Source organism: Exophiala oligosperma (assembly GCF_000835515.1).
Source record: "Exophiala oligosperma strain CBS 72588 unplaced genomic scaffold supercont1.4, whole genome shotgun sequence".
NCBI classification, from domain to species: Eukaryota; Fungi; Ascomycota; class Eurotiomycetes; order Chaetothyriales; family Herpotrichiellaceae; genus Exophiala; species Exophiala oligosperma.
The window spans coordinates 1,101,683-1,119,748 of NW_015622821.1; the positions used below are offsets into that span (position 1 = coordinate 1,101,683).

The window sequence follows — 18,066 nt, forward strand, 5'->3', positions numbered from 1 at the left end:
TGCGGCGGTCATTGAACCACTGGCCGTGGGTCATCATGCGGCCAAGATGGTAAACTCTAGCCTGGAAGGACTGGACGTTCTCATCGTCGGCGGTGGCCCCGTCGGAGTGGGCATGGCATCCGTGCTGCGTGCGCATCGAGTGGGAAAGATGCTCCTGAGCGAACCTTCATCCGCCAGATGGCGACATGCAAAAGAATTGGTCGACAAGGTCATTGACCCGAAAACCGAGAATGTGGGAGACATCTGTCGAGACCTGACCGGCGGAAAGGGTGTCGATGTGGTGTTTGACTGTGCGGGTGTTCAGGTAGGGTTCGATGCGGGAGTCGACTCGCTGGAGCACGGAGGAACGCTGGTGAATGTTTCGATCTGGGAACAATCTGTGAGATTTTTCACGGTTCGGCTTGGAGTCATATTGTACTGACCGGAGGCCAGCCTGCGATTCCCTTTTGGAAGTTTTTCTTGAAAGAACTCAAGATCGTGTCTTCGTGCTGTTATAATGCACAAGATTTTCAGGAAATGATGGATATGATGGGCGAAGGTGAGTTCGAATTTCCACGCCCAACCGATGCAAGGCTGACCAGATATTCCAAGGTAAATTGGAAGGGTACGAGAAAATGGTGACCAGTCGAGTCGCCCTTGAAGATGTCGTTGCGAAAGGGTTTGAGGAACTGGTCAACAATCGAGACGATCAGGTCAAGATTCTGATCTCACCCAAACTAAAGGCTGGACACGCATAACGGTCACGAATGGCCCTGTGAATGAATAGGAGAGTGGGCGAGCCACGGCGCCAAGATGAAGAATGTCGGTTATTTCTACGGAAGACTCGTATGTTCAAAGCAAGTAGATAGAGTATTACAAATGTCAAATGTCAGAATACGTTAGCTACATACAGCACACTCTTTCTCACACTTCGACTTTCTTACGGACGTTGTGTCGGTGGAGCGAATCATGTACTCGTATTGCAAAGTGGACTCCACATACAATGACTACCTACCTACTTACTCGAGTACCAATCGTAGTACTCGTACCCACCCACCCAGATGCTCGTAGTATCTAGTACTCGTTCTGTGTCCTCGTACAGTGTATATAAGTCCACACGCCCCCCAACCCCTTTTGTACTCCCTTTTTCTCCCCTTGTGTTTTTCTCTGTGGGAGAACCTGTCGAACCGTCCATATATCATGTGCCTAGGGAGTACCACTGGACTGATATAGTATTGGACTTTTGAAAACATGGCCGACAACCACCCCCACCACCACGACCCATCACGGTCACCTCCCCAACTCTCCCTGTCCGAGCACGACCTCGGCCTCAACTTCAAGGCCACCTTCACCGAAGAGATCCTCCCATTTTCCATATCCGTCTCGGAGGAGTTTCTCGGCCTCACCAAACTCAAGGTCTCCCTGACGAGGTTCGTCGACGATCAAAATCAACCGGACCACGAAGATGGGCCACCGCGACGTGAGGCCGAGGCCGTAGCCCGGCATTGGTGTGAGTCGTACGACTGGAGAGCGGTCGAGGCCTCTCTCAACTCACGCCTCGAGCAATTCACCACCATGGTCCACACGGCCCGGACTTCACTTCACCCTTATCCCGGGCCCATTCCTCTACACTTTGTCCACCACCGGTCCCCACGGGCCGACGCCGTCCCTCTGCTCTTCGTCCACGGCTGGCCGGGTTCTTTCATCGAAGTCTTGGACATTGTCGATCAACTCACGAATCCGTCGGACCCTTCCCACTGTGCGTTCCACGTCGTCGCCCCTTCGATCCCGGGGTACGGGTTCAGCCCGCCCCCACGCTCTCCCGGTTTCGGTTACCGACAGGCCGGGGCGACGTTCCACTCCCTGATGGTCAAGTTGGGTTACGACAGGTACGTGTTCCAGGGAGGTGACGCCGGGGATTTCATCAACCGATACGCCGCCGTGGATTTCCCCGAGAGTGTCGTTTCGGGTCTGTCGAATTTTTGGGTCGTTCCTCCTACAGCCGATGACGTGGAGCGGTACAACGGCAGACGCAAAGGCAATTTGGATGACGACGGTGACGAAAAATACACGATCGAATCTTACCGTCGATTCACGACTCAATCCTGGGCTTACGGTCACCTACACCAGACCCGCCCATTACGTCTGGCGGTGGGACTCACAGATAGTCCCGTCGGGTTGGCAATGTGGATTTATGATTCTGTCCGAACCGGAGTCGACGACCCGGACAAGATTTGGACCCCTGACCGTGTCGTCACTTGGACCATGATGCACTGGATCAATGGACCTTACGGGGCTTTTGGGTTGTACAAGAACGGTGCCAAGGTGAGTGAGTTTTGTCGTACTCGAACTTATCCCCCCAGCTCCAGGTCATCATTCTCTGTGTGACTGACTCGCTGCCAAAAACAGGACGGTGCGATCTCACCGACGGGTATAAACTTGTTACCCTACGTCCATCAACCGGTGGCCATCTCAGAATTCCCGTACGATCTGTGGTACCGTACGCCTTTGGAGTGGGCTCGAAGAGGTGGCAACGTCAAGTATCGTACCGTCCATGATCGAGGGGGTCATTTTGCGTCTCTGGACGCCCCGGATCTACTCGTTGACGATATCCGGCGGTTTTTCGGGGACAGGGAGGTGTCTAATACGAAAGTGTTTTTTCGAGAATGAGAAAAATTAAATACAGTGCACTTGAGGATCGCAGCCAAGGGGGAAAGTCCACAACTGTGACATGAGTATCAACATGGCATGAGAAACTTCTGGAAGTATAGTATACAAGTAGTGTCGGCGTTGGTATTACATCTAGAATATCACTAGCAAAAGATCCGAGCGACAAACATTGATATTGACATCATTCTCATGTACTTGACAATTTCGATACGACACAGACAGCAATAAACATGTCGAGTGCCAGTTCAAATGACAGTACCTTTGTTCTGCTTCTTGTCGACATTATAATTCTTCCACACCGCAATGGCTGGAATGGCAAGCACCAAAATGGCGGTGGCGGCGATCGAACCGTACCTTTGAGTCTCACCCCACGCGTAATCGATGGCGTCTCTGGTTGGCGAATCCACGGCATAAGTCATCTGTTTGGTGTATCCGCCCAGGAAAATAGTTTCGTAGTCTCCTTTGGTGTCGGCGGGTAGTCTCCGCAGCAGTGACTGGGGGAAGACGTTGTCGTAGATGGCGGCGGCGACGGCGTACCCGATGGCACCACCCAGGCTGGCGAAGAGATTGATCAGGGACAGCATCATGGGAACGCCGTCGCGATCGGCGGCGGCCATGACGGCCATGTCCTCACCGATGACGAGGGTGCCTCCCGCGAACGCGATGAAGATCTGACACATGATCAGGTAACCTATGCCGTGGTCGTTGCCTCGGAAGTGGATCATCAAGCCGGCACCCAAAAACATCAGGGGCAGGGCGAAGAAGAGGCACGTGTACTTGAAGTGCTTGGTGAGGCGGACCCAGCATCCGAACACGACCCCCCAGAAAGTCGAGCCCACGTTGTAGATCTGGCCCATGTAACCCGCGTCGGAGAAGGAGAGGTTGTACACCACCAGGACGAACTGGTAGTAATAAACGTCCCAGCAGTAAAAGGAAAAGTAAAGGATGGCCGCCAGGGAACACGCCCCGAGCACCGTACGCTGCCGGAACAACTCCCAGCGGACAAAGTGGACCCGGGCGAAAAATTTCTCCCAGATGGCGAACACGGGGAAGAGCAGAACCCCAACCACGATCATGGCGATGAACGTGGCCGACGAGTACTGGGCTTTGCCGTTGGTGTTGAGGGAGAAGGGCAGCAGGAAAAGGACAAAGGCGGCCATGAGCAGGATGGCCCCGACGATGTCGAATTCGTGGAAATAATGCACAAAGGACTGGATTGGAGACCGGCCGCTAGCTTCGTTCTTGAACAGGCCCATCCGTTCAGCCTTGCGTTGAAAGTACTTGAAGACGACCACGAGTGGCATGAAGACGAAGAACATGATGATGCAGAATGCTCCGTAGCCCCATCGCCAGGTCGTCGTGTTCAAGAAAGCCTGACCCAGTAAAGGTGCGGTGAATGCGGTGCAGATGAACGGCGTGCCGACAAAGGCAAAAGCAAAGGCTCGATTGCGTAGTCCCGAAGTGTCTGCCACGAAGACGTCGAGGATCAGGTAGATAGCGTCGTAGCCGATCCAGTAGAGAACGTATCCCGCCGCGTAGCCGCTAGGTCCGGTCGACGAGGCCAAGACGATCATGCCAATGAGGTATACACAGACGAAGAGGAAGAAACCTTCGGCACGACCCCAGATGTTGAGAATCTTGGCGATGGGAAGTTTCAAGACACCACCGATGATTGTGGACAAGATATTGGCGGTCGTCAACTGTGGTGCGGCGATGAAGTCGGCGTAGGCTGCCGCATTGAAGAGAGTGGTTGTCCCTTGCTGTAGGGCCAGCATGAAGAAGCAGACCCAGATCCAACCATAGGTTGCGTAGACGGCCCATTTGGGCCAGACGAGAGCAGTGGCTTCGGCCTTCCTGACACCCAGCTGGGCACCTTCGGTGATGCTATTGGGATGGCGTTGGACTTCCTTTTCGTTGCGTTCCTCCAGACTCAAGTCGTCAGAGTCGGAGTCCGTAGGGACATCCGTAGGAGCGTCCAGTGGACCGTCGGATTTTTGAGCACCAGGAATGCTGGAGCCGCTGCGAACCTCTGAGGGACCAGTTACCTGGGCCTTGAGCTTGGATAGGAAGCCCATATTGGCGTGGTGGTAGGGTATCACTTGTAACACAACGTACTACTCTCGTACTGTATATGTAGATGGGCGCCGGGGAAGAGATAACCGAGAGAGAAAGAAAAACGTGGTTTTCTCTCTCGCAGGGTTGATACCCATATTTATTGCATGATCAGGGCATGGTGTATACCTACCAGACACGGACGATGCAGGGGCGGGTTGCACTACGAATGGTCAGTCTTGTATCCGCAGTGACATCTGATAAGATAAATTTCTCGCCGTTAGCTCCACTAGGTTAAAGAAAATTCTGGTGATGGTGGCATTGAGTATTGTGGAGGGGGATGAGACAAGGGTATGGACGAGTAGGCTCTCATCCATTCCGGTAAAGCCGAGTTTGCGGGTCGTGTACAGGACCGTACTCGAGGGACTTTTACATACGAGGACAGGGTGAACCCTGTGTGTGACCACTACAGCCCCTCAAGCATGACAGTTACAGGCTGGAAGGAGTACAAGAGTCGAGCTTGACGAAGCTTGCTGGAGCTTCGCGGCGCCAACATTCTTGGCTTGTGTTCCGACGATTGCGGGTGGATTCCAGGCTGTAAGAACATAAATAATACGGACATCAGTTGGCGTGCCAATAGTCAGTTCCGTTCAGAGCATCAACAGCCCGCGTCAACTAGGCGAAATGAGGCATTTCTGGTGGAAAATCTTTCTTGTTGTTGGTTTTAGGCGTCGTAATCAAATCTTATCGCCTTCAACTTGCCTCGACTGACATCCATGACCCTCAATCATATCTTATCAATCGACTCGAGAACAATATTTCGGGAGCATCATACATCATCAACACCATGCATTGGGATCCTCATCTGCATGTTGACGTCCTTTGATACCTTACCTGCGTAATGGTGACCTCCACAACCATCAGGCAATACTCGTAGTAGCCCTGTCTAGCCTAGCGACCCGACCGTGAGCTGGGGGCCATGTTGCCTTGTAACACACGTCTTCCACAACGGTGTCCGATGCTCGGAACACTAGGACCATCTTTCTACGAAGGCAACGGAGCACCCAATTCTTTTCGCTTCCGACGGTAGTAACAATTTAGCCCATCTTATAGTCCAGCGGCAACATGTCCAGGGCTTAATTACTAGACCTAAATGGACATCTTTAGTATTGATTGAATCGTCGTCGTCAATATTTATCCCGCGTCACCTTGATTCCTGAGATCAGAACAACATGGAAGGCAACATGTCCAGAACGTTCCAAGGCAGAGCGCGTTTGACATCTCTCGCATGCCTGGAAAACCAATCGACAATCGAATAATCCCTCAGCGCAGCGTGGCACCGCGCGACGAGACGAGCATGACATAGCTCATTATTCAGTTCATACGAGGACTTGGTAAAGAACATTTGAACAACGACAGTTCCAGTACGAATGTCCCACAATGATGTTAACAGAAAGTCCTCCCATGGTACGATAGGAAAAGAGTGACGAGGCTTGTCTCTTCAACAAGGCTGATTATCTAATGTGCCGTTCAAGCCCTATCTGCATCAAGGGATACTCCTTGTGCCGCAGATTCGGATTTGACTCTAGTAGATCTGACTCTTTTTGATTCACAATCTCTCCTGAGTTAGCTAATCTACCGCACAGGGAAAACAACCGGGTAACGGACCACATCCGAACGGTATTAATAGGTAAATGAGGTACGAGTACGGAGTACTCCATGTCCATGTCGGAAGATTTCCGCCCGAGTCCCGCTTTGTTCGTGGTTTCTCTCCCCCGCGCAGAACCCCGAAAAAGCACCACAACGGCAGCACCACGCAGCAAGTAACCGGTAGTTGAACCACAACGAGCGTTTAAAAGGAAATTGTACGGAACATCCACTGTAATATATCATCGACAAAGCTCCCTACGGAATCAACCCCTGCCTAAACGGGGTTTTTTTCGTGTTGGAAAGAGGAAGTCTCCACGACGCCTCACATCGATTTACATCTACTTCTCTCACCTCGACACTTTCTTTTTGGTACTCTCAACTCGTCACTGATTTCTTCTCGACCGACTCTTCATATCCGTACCGACAATGACGACCGCCAAAGTCGCCCTCGTCACCGCCTCCAGCGCCGGTTTGGGTGCCGCGACCGTCAAAGCCCTGGCTCCCTTCTTCCGGGTGGTGGTCAACTACAACTCGAGGCTGGAAAAGGCACAGGAGGTGATTTCACAGGCCTCTTCGATCGCTCCGACGTACACCCTCTCGACCAACGAACAGCGCTTCCACGCCATCAAGGCCGACGTGTCACAGAGGTCCGAGATCCAGCGCCTCGTGGCCGAGACCGTCGGCGTCATGGGCCGGCTGGACGTCGTGGTCAGCAACGCCGGTTGGACCCGACTGACCAATTTCTTCGACATCGAACAGCAGGTCAACGAGGAAGATTGGGACCGTTGTTTCAACGTCAACGTCAAGAGCCACCTGTGGCTGCTGTACGCCGCCAAGGACCACCTCGAAAAGGCCGCCGACGAGGAGGGTGGCATCGGCGGCGCCTTCGTCACCGTCGCCAGTCTGGCGGGCGTGAGGCCGAGCGGTTCCAGCCTGCCGTACAGTGTCACCAAGGCGGCCGAGATTCACCTGACAAAGGGTCTCGCCATGATCTGTGGTCGGAAAATCAGGTGCAACAGTGTCAGTCCTGGCTTGATGTTGACCGAGTGGTAAGTTTTTCTTTTTTGGCTCTTTTCTTTCTTTTTGTGCCTTGCCTTTTCTCTTTTCCCCTTCCGCTCTGACAAAAAAAAAACAGGGGCAACAAATTTCCGGAAACAAAAGTCAAAGCTACTACCGATAAATCGGCTCTCAAGTCGACGGCCGTTCCCGAAGACGTAGCGGATCAGATCAAGACGGTGGTATTGAGTAAATCGATCACAGGCCAGAATATCGTCATGGATTGCGGTATCGCCATATAGAAAATACAAATCTAAACCTCAAAGAGCACTCTCGTGGTTCATCATGTCATCCTAACGTATTTAGCTAAGCTATGGTTAAGCCACATCCCATCCGGCCTGGTCTCTGTGTGTACTCCGTCGAGATTCACACAGGATCATGGGAGATCCTCATCAATAATGACACCCTCTATTCCGACTGCGTCCAGCTCGGCTCTGCTGTGACCGGAATACCCAACCTGGTCATCGTTGCTGCTTGATGGACCTTCGCACCCAAGCCAATCTCCATGAAGCTCCTGAGAACCCATGCTGCGGGGGTCCATGTTCAGTAGTTCTATATCGGCTGATATCCGTTCCATCCTATCGTTGCTCGTGGCGAGGCGTACTAGTCTGGTGCTATCCCGTTGCCTATTCTTTGCAAGCAAGCTGTCGAACCTGCCTCTTTCGACATGCAAAAGTCGAAGTGCAGTAAGATGCTCGTCCGATCTTTCGCGTAATCGTAAAAACAACCCTCTTAGCGCGGTGATGCTTCTGATGACCAGCTTCCTGACATCATCATCTTCAAGGCGAATATTGTCCGTATCGTTGGGTTGGTGAATGAGGAGAGCACGAAACCAGTCGGATGGCAGGATGTCATTTTGGGCGATCGGGCCAAATATGTAGTGACACATATCGAGTTCTGTGAGTATGGCCTTCAAGATTGGGCGTGGGATGAGAATTGAATGAGACATTCTGGGATAGGGTGGTGGTAATGCTAGAGACCTCGAGGCATGGATGTCGAAAGAGGCGGTCGTGAAATGCGAAGTCGACCCAGCATTGCATCGTCGTTATATACCCATAGTCGACAAACAGTGTCGACGGCGACTCAAACACTTCTCCGAACAGAATCAGGCTCGTTGCACGTTCATATCCAACTGTGGGAGTGTCGTAGATGTTGACAACATCTCACAGGTTTGAAGGACGATGCTATTGCGGCCCTGAGCCAATATTGGGCACGCATCTTGACAGGTTTTTGTTTAGTCACGAAGATAACACATTCTGATACGCATTCAGTCGCCCATAACATTGGTCCCGGGCTCTAGGCGTGAGAGTGTGTCCAATGCCACCTTGCAGCCCCTTTTGACCGTATCCTTGTCCGACTTTGATATCAGGTCAGAGTGTCGGACATTCTTTTTGACAAAGTATTGCAAACGTTTGATGACCTGAGGTGTCTCGATTGCTCGATCAAACAACTTCGGTAAAGAATCGCTCTTCGAATTCCTGGCCTCAATCATGATCATGATAAGCAACAACTCGACAAACATGCTTGTTCGTTCTTTGATGTATGCCAAATCGAGCACCTTGAGCACACCAATAGTCACACCTCCATCGAGGATAAGGTGAGCATACAGCTTTGCCAGGTTCGCAATCTCGTTCATCTCGACGTTTTGATCTCCATCGTCGTTCGTATCATCGTCAATGTCTGCGTTCTCACCTAGCCTCCTGAAAAATCCCCACAAGGCGAATTGAAATGCTTTACGCAAGCGCTTTTCCAGGCACAGTCTCTTAGCCACCAGCGTGTAGTAGTGGTTGTAGGGATTCTCTCCGGCCGCACAACGAAGTAGAACTCTCGGGATCTCTTGCACTTGGTTTTGTTTGAGACGAAGCTTCATTAGGCGGACATGAGCGTCCTTGTAATCCACGGCCGACAATAGAGCCACGAAGATGGACCGCCTGACATCTGTATTCATCCCATACTCTCGAGCAAGAGCGACCAAATCAACCGAGCCATCGTTTTCATCTTCAAGTTCACCCTCAAAGATGGTGGTTGTCTCGGTAAGGTCATCTATGGCACGAGCTGATTCATTCCCTTTCCAACTCGCACCTACAAGCCACCATTTGCCCTTCTTGTCGCTGTTCTTGATATCATCTCGAGTAATCCGTAGCGGCTCCGATGCTCTCAAGGCACGATTGTTAAGACTTCCCAGCGCTTTCCTCATCTGTGTGATGTGCTCGCTGGCAAGACCCACGTTGCTCGTAGTCTTCAATTTGTTGTTCTTTAGATCTGTAATCATATCCATCATAACCCTAGTTCTTGCACTTATTTTCTCTCCCGCTGCGTTCATCTTCTCAACTGTCTTCGCCATCGATCGAACAATAGCCATTAGTGACGATGGATCATCTCGTCGAAGCTGTGGTCCAGAGTCACGGACAATTCGAAGTAGTAATTCGGTGTTGTTCTCGGTCAACTCCTCAAGCAAGAGCCTGATATGATCGAAGATAATTGTGCTGCTCACAACGTTGAATGTGAACAGGTTGGACAACAAACTGATTAGATTCAATGCTTCCTTTCCAGCTGCCTCGTCGCCATGATATAGGTCGAAGCGATCCACAAGTTGTGAAAGTAGCTCTGCACCGAAGTCTACCCCAATCACTTTGTAGACGGCTGCTGAAAATGCTGCATGGAGGATAACGAATGTATTCTGAAGAGTCGACTTGCTGCTGAATTGGGTCAGAAGCATTTCAATGAGAACAGATGTGACGTCTTGTCTGGGATTCGACTGATAGACCTTCTCAACCTCGTCAAGTATAGATATGAGATTGGCTTCGGATAGCTTGTTCAGGTGTCCTTGAAGTTGACGCTTTAGTCTCTCTAGAGACGCTCCCTCAGAATTTTGCGCTTTCCTCAGCGACGGAGGGACATATTTGGAACCAGATGCATTCGCTGCAACAGGAGCAACGTAAGGGTTCTCGCGAACCTTCGCGGGTCGAGTCTGGGGCCTATGTTCCTCTTCTGATGCGAAACCCTCAAAATCATCTTCATCTTCATCGTCTTCGGTAAATCCCTCAAGGTCTTCATCTGACAAGTCGTCTTCATCCATATCTAGATATCTGGCACTGTCGTCCTCGTCAACATCAAGACCTTCGTCGTTGTCCTCATCCCGATGTGCTGTCTTCCTCCTCTTACTCTCAAGCCAGTCGTCTTCTTCGTTCGCGTCCTTGTGTCCGCTCTCCTCCTCGTCTAGACCTTCAAGCAGATCATCCAGACCATCTTCAGTGAAAGACTTTGCTCTGGCTCTCTTCTTCAGCCCGAGTTTTCTCTCAAGCGCACTGATCTCTGCATCGTCCTGCGCCGCTCGGTCTCTGAAGGCTCTCGAGGACACATCTAAAACAAGGCCAGGCGACAAGGACCGTGATCGACCCGTGTCGTCTTCAACAGATATCGATTTTGAGGGTGAGGGCGATCGATGTTTCGGCTTCTTCAATATGCTCTTTGGCGTGGCCTCGTCTTTCTTTGAGACTCTCTTCATAGTCGGCGGCGCTGGCAGAGAATCTTCCTCGCTCTCCCCATATTGCTCGTCCTCGTCCTCATCGTCTTGATGATCTTCCACTCTCCTTTCCGGCTTCGAAACTTCCCTACGCTTCTTCTTCTCCAGGCGTTCAGCCTTGCGCTGTTCTTTTCTGTTCCTCAGCGCGCCATTCTGCGGTCGCCATCCCTGTGACTTGTTCTCTAGGCCCAACTCTCTCTCCAATGCAAATGGTAATTTCACGCCATTTTGACGTCTTGCCTGTCGCCCATTTGGTCTTGACATCTGGACCTTCGTCCTTGCGGCAAGCGACTGTCGACTCGTTCGTTAGAACAATCATGCACCAAAGTCGAGAAACTGCGACATTGTAGAAATTATTTCTGGCCGCGGCATTAACCGGCGATAAGCGAAGTGCCCTTCAATGGTTAGCGCAATCTTCCCCCACTGAACATCATAGTTTGGCGACCACAGTACAAAGTCCTTGTACGGGAATTCGAGCAGTCAAGTGCGACCAGCCAGCCCATACAGCAAGCAACAAAGGTGCTCCCGGGCAGGATGGCTCAAGAACGTCTGAGCAACGAGAAAGTTAGTAGTTTCTGGACCAACGTCCCAAGACAATCATGTTCCCAAAGCTAATCGAATTATCATTACACAGTTTCTCTCCGGCCTTGCGCAGCTATTCAACTCAACCCACAGTCAGGCCCATGGCTCGGTGTTCCTGACTCAAAAGCCTCTGTCTACCGAAATCCCTTCTTCACAAATATTGATCCGCGCCACAAATGGCCTCTCGAAAGCGCATCGCACGCCGAAGACGAAGAGCACGAAACTCAGACTTGCGACTGTCGTCGAAACGGCCGGTTTAGACACATTCTACACCCGGTACGCCGAAGTATGCAAAAAGGGTATGGAGGCTCTAAGGAAGAGAGATAAGAAGAAGGCCAAGGAGAAGGCGAAAGCCAAGAAGAAGAATAAAGGAACAGGTGCTGCTGCTGCCGGTGCGCCGAGTTGAGATGGAACGAACGAACGATCTTTCACGACTAGACACCGTACACAACATGGACGAAAGACATTGAGCAAATGGACTTGCCGCTTTCTAAAGAAGCCACCCGTTACCGACGCAACAGGCACACATGCGAGAAAATAATTTCGAAAGGTCCACCGGCCCATTTGTACACGCCGGCTCTGTTCATGGCTGATCGAAGCATATACATCCAGCCGCGATGGGGACGATCAAGCATGAATAGGAAGGGACTATCTACCGATACCCAATAGAAGGCGGCACGGTCAACGATGACCACCTGGGCGACTTCAAGCTAAAACCATGTGCTAGTGCGAGAACGCTAGAATGGAACATCGAACGGAGGACAAGATTTTCAATTGCTCATAGATGTGGGGGAAATGGACAGTCATGTTTTATGCAAATCTGTTCTCTCTGGCCTGAGTATACCTACATAGCTAGCAAAATAAATTTCCACCATACTTGGATTGTTGTTATCGTAAAGTCTTACTCCTTCCCATAAACACCATGCTCAAAGACAAAAAACAGGGTTGGATGGCTAGATGATATACACCCTTTTCAATATTGCAAAATGAGTAGCTATATTACTTGCGTAGCAACTCAATCCAAATCAAACATCGAATCAGTATCATTGTCGTTGCTTATTGCTGTCGACATTCTGGGACTATCGCTCAGACTTCTTCGTCGACGGATAGGGATGCCGAAATCATCCTCGTCATCACTGCCGTGATGCCTGGAGCTGACTTGATCCGGAAAACTCGACCTTCGCCGGTGTTGATCTGGTTTTCGAAACAGATCACCACTGAGTAAATCACTGACAGTGGCACCTCCAGCTATCCTAGCAAGTATATGGACAAGGAGAACAACTGCTTCAATAGGCTTGACCAAGGCTATATTACAGGCTTTGTGGAGAATCTCGGAAGTAAAATGGTTCCCTTGTGTTGGCGACGGTGGTGAGAAGATTGTTGTAGAAGGTGGGAGAGGAGATAGCGACCGTTTCTTTTCAAGTCGTCGTCTCAAACCGGCAGTCACTGGTGACTCAGGGGTACATACCTCCGGCCAAGATGAATCTGAAGTAGGCGATCTCCCCAATGCAGGCGTTGATGGCTTGTCTGAAGAGTCGTCCGCGGATTGGCGGGCGTCAACATTGGAGGCTGTGATAGTCATCTCTGAAACACCCCGTTTGTGTTGTGGTTTTGATAGAGAAAATGGATCAAATTTTTCATCTTTGGGGGTCTTTTCTGTGTCAAATGCCCGTATGGACTGTTCTGAAAAGTCTTCTGCCAAAGAGTTCGTTGTATGGAACGAGTCCAAGCTTGAAACGCTGCTTCTTGCATCGTCATCTTTTGATGGTTCCTCGGCTTCATCGACTGCATTCAAATCGAGAAGTGATTGCTTGGCTTCAATTGACACCTTTTCTTTTTGCGAATCATTTTGTGTAGATATTGGGTCGGAGTTGGCAATATCGCTCGCGGGTTGGCTTTCTGAAGCATATTCATCGATGGATGACGCCGAGGAGATCTCTGCTTGAGCGGACGCAGGGGCGGGGTCAGCCGGCGGTGATAATTGTTCAGGAGAACTTTCTTCCTCTGGCACAACGCTCTCTTCTGTCACTTGCAAGAATTCTTGAGAGTCTGGCTCTTCCTTAGTACTTCCGGTCTGGTCAGAGTTGTCTTCCAGGCGATGAGAGAAGGACTCGGTCTTTTCATTGTGAGACTGATCGCCCGCAGTGTGTCCATCTTCTGCTATAGAAGGAACATCGGTGGTCACGCTGTTAGCCGAGGGGTCTTCCTTCGCCGCAATCTCTACCGGATGGGCCTGTGAAATGATATCCGACTCTGTGTGATCAATGTCCCTTAGTGCTGTCGATTCGACCTCGGTGGCATGATCAGACTGTCTATCTATAGAAGACTTGCTAGAAGAGCGCGAATTGCTTTGCAAGTCTGATTCGGCGGTCAAGACATGATCCTCAGGCATCGGCGAGGGGTTGTCGCTGTGGCCTTCGTCGTCTTGACTGTATGATTCTTCATGTGCTCTGTCGCTCATCATTTCACTAGATGCCAGACTAGATGGTGTACTCGGACGCCACCTGTCGCCTTCCAAAGATGGGATCGGGGAAGTGTCACGAGACAATGAATAACCATAATCCGATCCACGACGACCATATGTATGTAAGGGTGTCGAGCTTGTAGGACCTTGCAAGCTCCATGCCCTTGATGTCTTCGATCTGCGAAGAGGCAATGGATCTGTTGAAGGACTTGTGGGTTGCGAAGGTGGTCTCCTTTTCCAGACACCTTTCCGACGAGGTGTAATGGCGTCCTCTGGAAGATCGACGTGGAAAGCTCGTTTGAACGGGCAGGGCGTCCTCTCATACCTGAGGACTTTACTCAGCACAGTCTTCAGTTCTTCCACCTTCTGTTTGTCCTCCTGTGTTTCTGAGGGCAGTTCTATTCGATAATAGCGGAATTTCCCAGTTCTTAAAACGAATTTAGATTCACCATCAACACACCAACATTGCGAGTTGCGCATGATGGTGTGGATGACTTTCTGATCCGCAGATTTCAGGAAATTGCTGGAGCCACGAACTTTCTCGATCATGATCTGCCCAGTCGCAGCTAAGGTTTCGGTTCTCGACCTCCATGGCAATGTTTCTATTGTATCGACCGGATAATCAGTGTCGGGTGGAATATCTTTGTTTTGCGCAGGGATTGATTCCTTGGGCGGCGAGAAGGCAATGATGCGCGCCGAGGGATGGGAAAACAAGACATTGGCGTCAGCATCTGATCTGTCGAGACCTGCTCTCTCATGTACGGACAACTGTCGCGCAGGTAAAGTGAAGGACCTCCGAAACCCTTGTAGTGGAGGTCGATCGCCGTAGGAATGGGTGGCCATACTGCATCTTCGAACGGTATTGTAGGTAAGCAATTGATACAAGATTCAAGACTATAATCGGTGATATGTTTTCAATGCCAATATTCGACATGCGAGGTAAACATTCCAGCAACAATGCTGCGCGTTAGAAGGCGCAGTTGACTTTGGTAAATAGCGGGCGCCACAAGCGCCTAGTGAGCCCGAGAGCAGCAGCGCTTGCGTTGCGGGGTGAGAAGCAGCAGTCTTTTAACTAGGCGAGGTTGACAGTTCCTCGCTAGAGATGTGACATGAACCATCCAAAATAACAACATCAAGGCATGGCAGCCATGACTGAGCTTAGCCTCTCTGTACATTATCTACTGTACAATCGATCGATGGCGATAGCCGTTGTTTTCAAAGTGCTTTGTCCACCATTTGGTCAAGTCCCTGGTGTCAAGTTGTCAACTATGCCAAATGCTCTGAAAGGCTTGACTTCAGCCTCGTGTGCCCAGACTGGCTAGCATAGCCTCGTAATCATCGTCAGCCTATGACATAATGTGGTTTGTGTGCTCAAAATGTCGTGTGCCTGATGGCTTTTCCCCTTCCCTTCTTTACCTTCTTCTCGGTCCGACATTTCATTTGAATAGACGCACTGGTAGAGGTCGGACCAGCTGTGACGGTGCAATATTCCTGGACCAATCTCTGCGAATATGTCGAACTTCGACCCGAATGCTCTCCTACGCGGAGCTCAGTTGACGTTCGTCGGAGCCCATAGAGCCCTTCAAAACCCAGAGCTTTTTACGACCTCTCACTACCGGCAAGCTGCGATTGCCGTATGTGCTGGCCTTGCTATCCGAATCATCATCAACATCCCGATCTACGCAGTCAAGTTCCTGCTCTTGGTCCTTTCACTTGTCATCAATCTCGACCACGAAACATGGGACGATAAACTAGTTGGCGGCTTGGACTTCATCTCCAAATCCGTGCTTCAGATACCATTCTTCCTGATGATGGTGATGAGCTCGGTAACTCCGACCCTGGACAACCTCTTCATGGACTCCTTGCGATGGGTCGACCAGACATATGTCCAAAAGCACAAATCCGAAGACCCGTCAACATTACGAGCCATGTACTATCCTACACTCAAGATGTATTCCACTCACGGAGAACGAGAGAAGAAGGAGAAACGTAGTCTCGTGGACGGCGTCATTCTCACAGCTGGCAAATACGCTCGACGAGCGGGCATCTCGCTCGCCATCTACGCCTGTACCTTCTTACCTCTGGTTGGGCCTTTTGTCCTTCCAGCAGCATCTTTTTACACTTTCAACAAAGCCGTCGGCCCTGTTCCAGCGGGCATTGTGTTCGCGACCGGTCTCATCTTACCCAAGCATTACATGGTATCATTTTTACAAACGTATTTTTCAAGCAGAAGCCTTATGTCCCGGCTTCTGGAACCGTACTTCCACCGTATTCACTTCACCAAGCAACAGAAGAAGGTGTGGTTTATCGATCGAAGTGGTGTGCTGTTTGGATTCAGTGCTGCTTTTGCAGTCATGGTGAAGGTGCCTCTCTTTGGCGTGCTGATATATGGTGTTGCGGAAGCAAGTACGGCATATCTCATCACCAAGATCACTGAACCACCGCCACCACCAGGAGAGAGCGCGGAGGCATTCATCGAAAGTGAGGTCCGATGGAAGAATAAGCACCAGTTTCTCGATCTACCTTTTGACAAGTTGGACGAATTCAATGCCAAAATGACTGGGGCCGAGAATATTGGGAGGGCACCAACCCCAGAAACACCGAGGAGAAAGTTCACCTAACGAAGTAAAAACGCAGTGTCAAGGTTGTGGGAAGGCTAGCAAGTATCGTTCATCATCTTACAGTTTTGATGTTGACGTACCGTTAGTTTCAATGGGGTCTGCTTCCAGACTTGCTTGGCCAGGAATACCCCGTAAACATAGCAGAGTCCCATGATGGCACTGGCATCTCTAATATTTCTATACAAATGGCACACTCAGTTGCTTAGATATGCCGATTATGATAATTGAAGCTCATTTCACGGACGTTTGATTTATTTATAGTCGTAGAAACCCTTCCCACTCTTCTTGCCCAACCAACCAGCATCCACATATTGCCGCAACAATACACTTGGTCTATACTTGCTGTCACCCAGCCCAGCATGTAGTGTCTCCATGATGGCCAGACAGGTATCCAGACCAATGAAATCAGCCAGTGTCAACGGGCCCATGGGCACATTTGTTCCGGTTTTCATGATGTTATCAATGTCTTCTTTGGTTCCGACACCTGTCTCAAGACAGATGATTGCCTCGTTGATATATGGCATGAGGATTCTGTTCGCAAGAAAGCCGGGGCTGTCCACCGATACTGAAGCCACTTTGCCCATCTTTTCGCAGAATGCGATCGCTGCCGCTTGGGTTTCTGGAGAAGTTTGCAGGCCCGAGATGATTTCCACACCTTTTTGAACCGGGACCGGGTTCATGAAATGTGTTGACACCACCCGAGAGGATGCTGATGTGTCTGTGGGATCTTTCGACGTTGCTCGTGCGATTCGTGTGATGCTGATACTTGAGGTGTTCGTGGCCAGTATAGCGTGTTTGGGGCAAACTTGGGCCAGTTCGGCGAAGATCTTCTCCTTCAAGGACGGGATTTCCGGCACAGCTTCAATAACCATATCAACATCAGAGAGATCTGACATTTGTGTGGTGGGCTTTAACCGATCTCTTGTAGCCTTTGCAATCTCTTCGCTGATTTTCTGTTTCGATACGTCCTTTGCCAAAAGTTTGTCGGCGAAAGCCATGCCCTTGTCGAGCGAAGCCTGCGAATTATCGACCAAGGTAACCGGGACTTGGGCTTTTTGGGCTGCGACGAGGGCAATCCCAAGACCCTAGTATGGTGGTCAGTGACGGCGTCTTGTGAAGCGGGATGTGGTTCAGCCTACCATTTGTCCAGCACCGATCACACCAAGCTTCTTTACCTCGAATTGTGTCGAGGGTGTGCTTGAGAATTGGCGGCTCAATGCGGACAGCCTCTGAGAGGCACCCGCTGACTGGGAGGACGACATTAGGCGGGACGACAACTTCGTTAACGAGGCCATGAGCGCGACGTTGAAGGAGAGGGTTTTGTATAGGGAACTTCTTTGGGCAATATTTTGAGGGCTAGACTGGTTTTGTACGATTTTTCGATACAGAGTACCTCGCCGCAAGCCGGAGATCGTTCGTAGCCGCATGGGATGTGTATCCTGCCGTAACTAAGCGGGAAGCCGAGG

General features: G+C 50.7%; 9 protein-coding genes across 9 annotated transcripts; 4 read left to right on the forward strand and 5 right to left on the reverse strand.

Moving 5' to 3' along the window:
- Positions 1-881: 881 nt before the first annotated feature.
- On the reverse strand, positions 882-4,913 carry PV06_04526 (uncharacterized protein). Its single transcript, XM_016405429.1, has one exon. The coding sequence runs from the start codon at positions 4,722-4,724 to the stop codon at positions 2,895-2,897; it is 1,830 nt and encodes a 609-aa protein (XP_016263635.1). The 5' UTR covers positions 4,725-4,913; the 3' UTR covers positions 882-2,894.
- On the forward strand, positions 1,231-2,809 carry PV06_04527 (uncharacterized protein; the record flags this gene model as incomplete). Its single annotated transcript, XM_016405430.1, has 2 exons — positions 1,231-2,304; positions 2,389-2,809. 2 exons carry the CDS (start codon positions 1,231-1,233, stop codon positions 2,647-2,649), a joined length of 1,335 nt encoding a protein of 444 aa, XP_016263636.1. The 3' UTR covers positions 2,650-2,809.
- An 872-nt stretch (positions 4,914-5,785) lies between the features above and the next one.
- Positions 5,786-7,678, forward strand: PV06_04528 (uncharacterized protein). The gene is made up of 2 exons (XM_016405431.1): positions 5,786-7,400; positions 7,487-7,678. The coding sequence occupies exons 1-2, from the start codon at positions 6,778-6,780 to the stop codon at positions 7,647-7,649; spliced, it is 786 nt and encodes a 261-aa protein (XP_016263637.1). The 5' UTR covers positions 5,786-6,777; the 3' UTR covers positions 7,650-7,678.
- A 105-nt stretch (positions 7,679-7,783) lies between these two features.
- Positions 7,784-8,356, reverse strand: PV06_04529 (uncharacterized protein; the record flags this gene model as incomplete). The annotated part of the gene is made up of 1 exon (XM_016405432.1): positions 7,784-8,356. The coding sequence occupies one exon, from the start codon at positions 8,354-8,356 to the stop codon at positions 7,784-7,786; it is 573 nt and encodes a 190-aa protein (XP_016263638.1).
- Positions 8,357-8,674: 318 nt separating this feature from the next.
- Positions 8,675-11,197, reverse strand: PV06_04530 (uncharacterized protein; the record flags this gene model as incomplete). The annotated part of the gene is made up of 1 exon (XM_016405433.1): positions 8,675-11,197. The coding sequence occupies one exon, from the start codon at positions 11,195-11,197 to the stop codon at positions 8,675-8,677; it is 2,523 nt and encodes an 840-aa protein (XP_016263639.1).
- A 211-nt stretch (positions 11,198-11,408) lies between these two features.
- PV06_04531 (uncharacterized protein) lies at positions 11,409-12,395 on the forward strand. The gene is made up of 2 exons (XM_016405434.1): positions 11,409-11,497; positions 11,568-12,395. The coding sequence occupies exons 1-2, from the start codon at positions 11,468-11,470 to the stop codon at positions 11,919-11,921; spliced, it is 384 nt and encodes a 127-aa protein (XP_016263640.1). The 5' UTR covers positions 11,409-11,467; the 3' UTR covers positions 11,922-12,395.
- PV06_04532 (uncharacterized protein) lies at positions 12,323-14,951 on the reverse strand. Its single transcript, XM_016405435.1, has one exon. The coding sequence runs from the start codon at positions 14,820-14,822 to the stop codon at positions 12,531-12,533; it is 2,292 nt and encodes a 763-aa protein (XP_016263641.1). The 5' UTR covers positions 14,823-14,951; the 3' UTR covers positions 12,323-12,530.
- A 454-nt stretch (positions 14,952-15,405) lies between these two features.
- PV06_04533 (uncharacterized protein) lies at positions 15,406-16,843 on the forward strand. Its single transcript, XM_016405436.1, has one exon. It carries the CDS (start codon positions 15,491-15,493, stop codon positions 16,598-16,600), a length of 1,110 nt encoding a protein of 369 aa, XP_016263642.1. The 5' UTR covers positions 15,406-15,490; the 3' UTR covers positions 16,601-16,843.
- On the reverse strand, positions 16,742-18,066 carry PV06_04534 (uncharacterized protein). The gene is made up of 2 exons (XM_016405437.1): positions 17,740-18,066; positions 16,742-17,685 (listed from the first exon to the last, which is right to left on the reverse strand). Exons 1-2 carry the CDS (start codon positions 18,025-18,027, stop codon positions 16,852-16,854), a joined length of 1,122 nt encoding a protein of 373 aa, XP_016263643.1. The 5' UTR covers positions 18,028-18,066; the 3' UTR covers positions 16,742-16,851.